Here is a 3,802-nt window from a genome sequence, read left to right as displayed (position 1 = left end):
GTCTCATGCAGACACAAGACCTCGAACTCGAGGTCATTTGCTGAGGTGTCACATTTAGCCTTCCTCAACAGCTATATCCCCTCTTGACAAGTGTCATAACTTTTTAACGAAAATTGACAAGTAAACCCCAGTCAACCCCAAGAACTATTTTAAGGACACTTGTCCTTCCCTTCTTCAATATCCATTCTAGTTTATCCTACAGCTAGGAACTGTCTAATTGAGATATGAACTACACTCTTGTGAAAAGTTTTGGTGAATAGAATAACTGTACTCTAGATTTTTAAGAACCATCTAAGTAGTCTGATACCTTGTTCTTTGATTTAGTTAAAGTAGGAAAAGATTGAGTTCTATGATGAAAAGTGACTATTTAGCTAGAAATAGCCTATTCTAGTAATTTGGAATTTCTAAATAGAAATCAAACATAGTTTTATTCAAGTAACTTCACATACCTAATGTACTTGTAAAAATCAATATTCTTAAAATCCTACTTTCCAATCAATATTCGCCTAACATTTGATTGCAATCATACATTCATATGAATAGAGGATAGGATCCTTGCCATATGCAGCAATTTAAACATTTGTTCCAAGTAAGGTCATGAGGAAATCTTGATAATCCCCTGAAGTGTCACCAATAACTGCACTATCAAGATTGGTTTTGTTGGTGTTGAAATATTCTCCCTTAACTTTCATCATATCTATCTCTGCTCGAGTTACTATCACCCTGGTCAGAGAATCCTCATCAGTCCCAAGCCCAACAATGGAAGCTCTAATCACCTGAAATTTTCAAATCAAAATATGGGATTGCAAATAGAAAATAGAAAAATAACAATAGAAAAATCATATAGATTATCAAGTAGTCAGTAGTATCATTTATTTTTTATAGTTCCACAAAAATTTTTTACTAATTTATAAATGGGTTAAATGCACTAAACCCCAACTAAACTTTATCCTTAATTGCATTTTAACTCTCTCAACTCAATAAATAGGCATTTTGCCCCCTATTTTATATTTTAGGACAAAAGTACCTCTTCCATATTAATTATTATTTTATTTATTTTTTCTTTTTCGCCCTTTTCTAATTTTCCTTTTCATGTTTTTAAGATTTTTCTCCTTCTCTTATGTGATCAACTAGTTTTTCTATTTGCTACTATTATCCATATATTAATTTTAATCTTCTTAAACTTATCTTTTATTTATTTCTATCCTTTTTAGTTTTTTGTTATTGAAAATAATAATTATCATAAAGTCTATGCTATAACAAAATATATATTATCTATACGCATAAATTATTTCATATATTATTTAAATTAGCATATTTAGAGCTTAAAATAAATTAATTTTTAATAACACTAGCAACAAATTCAAATTGTAATAACATAGTGGTCAATCAACTATGCACTTATGTTAATATTTTTTGAAATAGTAAAATTGCTAAAATATACACTTTTTGATTATGATAGACATATATTAATTTTTTATGCTATTTAATTTGTCTTGAATTTTCTAATAGTGTAATTAAATAAAAAAAGAATAAAATTAAAAGTAAAAGATAATTACAATATTATAATAAACATACAAATTAGTAATACTGGTAGGTAAGTGAAATAAAATAGTGACATAAGAGAAGTGAAAAAATAAAAGAAAATAGTAAACGAAAAAATAAAAGAAAGTAATGGAAAAGGAAAAATAAGGGAATGAATAAACAAAAAAGAAATAAAATAAAATATTAAGGGCACTTTTGTCTTAAAATATTAAATAGGGGGACAAAGTGCTTATTTAATAAGTTCAGGGGGTAAAGTGCAACTAAGGATAAAGTTTAGGAGGGTTTAGTACATTAGGATGTGAGAATGAAGCACACAGTACCAGTTAAATTGCCTACAATCTACATTGCCAAGCAGGACTAACTTGTCCAATTTAGTCATCAATCGAATGACACTGGCTTATGGGTTGAATATTTCCAAGAGCAAATTACCTTAAGAGGGACGGAGTGTAAAAATGAAACTCCACAAACTCAACATTCTACCGAGTCTTATAATCTGTCTAGTAGGGAACTAAGTGGAATTGTATCAGAAACAATGCTGCCAGCTCATTTGAGTTTTGTGTTACCTCTGCAAAGTGTTTTTCAGGGGAGTCTATGCACCAAATGGCCACCTTCAAAATGGATTCCAAATTGCCTTTGCCACAATTCAAAATGTCCTGACAGAGTGTTCTGGAAAGTTAGGAAGCAAAATACTAGGAGGTGTTTGTCAAATAATTAGCTTCTTTTAGTCAGAACTGAACCTCATCTATGGAATTTCCATAGTTTTTCTTGTAATGCAGGAAAGTTTCCTTCAGCTGGAAAACATTTCTGGTGCTAAGGATGGACAGAAAATCATCGTGATCTAATTTCTTCGTCTTGATAACTTCATATAGCTTGGCAGCTTCAGAATTGGCAATAGCAGAATCAACTACATTCTTGTCATATCTATAGGAACTGACTAAACTAACCAAAACCTGATGAAATGTGCATTTATTAGTTATAACTTCTGAAACACCATATTCCAGAATAACAAAATATTTCTGAGAGCTAGAAATGGATGAATATTGAGCTATCAAATTCTAGGCTGTAAGCATTCTGAAACGCATTACAAAGAGTCTTAAACTTGAGGAAAACCAATAAAAAATTAGTAGTATTCACCCTAAAAGCCAACTCTAAGAAAATGAAAGATTCAACTGGGAAAAAATCAGCAAAAATTTGCCAAAATGCATTCATGATGATCAGTTAAAAGGACAACATAATTATGTTTAGTTCCACGAATGTCTATATGAGGGCTTAAATTTACCTTTTGAAGAGGCATTGGAACATTTGATATGATGTCTTCTTCAAGTGAACTGTCGAATAGAATTGAATATGCTTGTCTTACAGCAATCAAATGGTGAGGAGATGATGCACAAGCTATCTCAACAATTACTTGCAGTTCATTGACATCTTTGCTCCTGGAATTCAAGGCTTCATTTGCCAGCCTTGCATCTCTTTCAGGAGGATCATAAATCCACAGGATAACAGCTTTCTGTCACTTGATATTATAATAATTAGTTAGATAGTTTCCATATCAGGCAAGTAAACTAAGTGTTGAGTTTCTTGAACTTAACTTGAACTAATCAGCACCTGACTTCCTACCGGAAATACCAACTAAATTAGCAATGTTTAGTACTAATTCATAAAAAGTGTATAAGAGTCTGAGTTATCCCTTTAGGTACTGAAAATCTTATTATCACCAGCAATTAAAAGGGAATTCTGAAAGTTACCCTGAAGTCACCAGACAATTCAGCATTTAGATCATCAATGAGGCACTTATTGTAAAGCTGCTGATAAGTTTCTCCGATTATCCTCCTCTGCCTTGCATTTCTATGTCCCAACACCTTTATGACTGCCTTTTCGTCGGTTCCCAGGCCTAACCATGAATCCAGAATACATGAACAGCACAAAACTACATTCAAACATGTAGTAGTACCAGGAGGTGTTTGTACTACTATATGCAAAAGAGAAACGAAAAGAAAACAAAAGCCACAGAATTTAGATTAAGAAGAAACAGAACAAAAATGGAAAAGGAAGAGATTGAATAGACCTTGGAAGGCTTTTCTGAGTCTTTCACAGTCTTGTCTTGGAGAAGGAACAACACCTGGAAGTCTTAGTGTAGCCATGGACTTTTGCAGAAAAGCATAACCTTTTTGTTCTTTTTTGGTTTTGGGTTTTATCAGAATGGATAAAATCAGTTACAAAAAATGAGTAATAAATTTTGGTAGAGTTGAATGTTGGC

At 32.0% G+C, this 3,802-nt stretch overlaps 1 protein-coding gene across 3 annotated transcripts; it reads right to left on the bottom strand.

The window, feature by feature from the left end:
- Positions 1-453: 453 nt before the first annotated feature.
- LOC113762953 (annexin D3-like) lies at positions 454-3,802 on the bottom strand. Of its 3 annotated transcripts, none has more exons than XM_027306610.1 (6): positions 3,611-3,802; positions 3,291-3,514; positions 2,825-3,052; positions 2,283-2,495; positions 2,109-2,198; positions 454-776 (listed from the first exon to the last, which is right to left on the bottom strand). In XM_027306610.1, the coding sequence occupies exons 1-6, from the start codon at positions 3,684-3,686 to the stop codon at positions 573-575; spliced, it is 1,035 nt and encodes a 344-aa protein (XP_027162411.1). In that variant the 5' UTR covers positions 3,687-3,802; the 3' UTR covers positions 454-572. The 3 variants fall into 3 exon arrangements, with proteins under 3 accessions (XP_027162411.1, XP_027162412.1, XP_027162413.1); XM_027306611.1 differs by having other exon boundaries at positions 3,291-3,511; XM_027306612.1 differs by having other exon boundaries at positions 3,291-3,436.

Source organism: Coffea eugenioides, chromosome 2 (assembly GCF_003713205.1).
Source record: "Coffea eugenioides isolate CCC68of chromosome 2, Ceug_1.0, whole genome shotgun sequence".
Lineage (NCBI taxonomy): Eukaryota > Viridiplantae > Streptophyta > Magnoliopsida > Gentianales > Rubiaceae > Coffea > Coffea eugenioides.
Note: the sequence above shows the minus strand (reverse complement) of the source record. Positions and strands in the feature narration are given on the sequence as shown.

Coding starts and splice junctions, on each gene's coding strand:
- LOC113762953 (XM_027306610.1), bottom strand. CDS start 3,686: ATGGCTACACTAAGACTTCCAGGTGTTGTTCCTTCTCCAAGACAAGAC. Junction 3,053..3,290: donor AATTGTCTGGTGACTTCAGG/GTAACTTTCAGA, acceptor ATCAAGTGACAG/AAAGCTGTTATCCTGTGGAT. Junction 2,199..2,282: donor ATGGAAATTCCATAGATGAG/GTTCAGTTCTGA, acceptor ACACTCTGTCAG/GACATTTTGAATTGTGGCAA.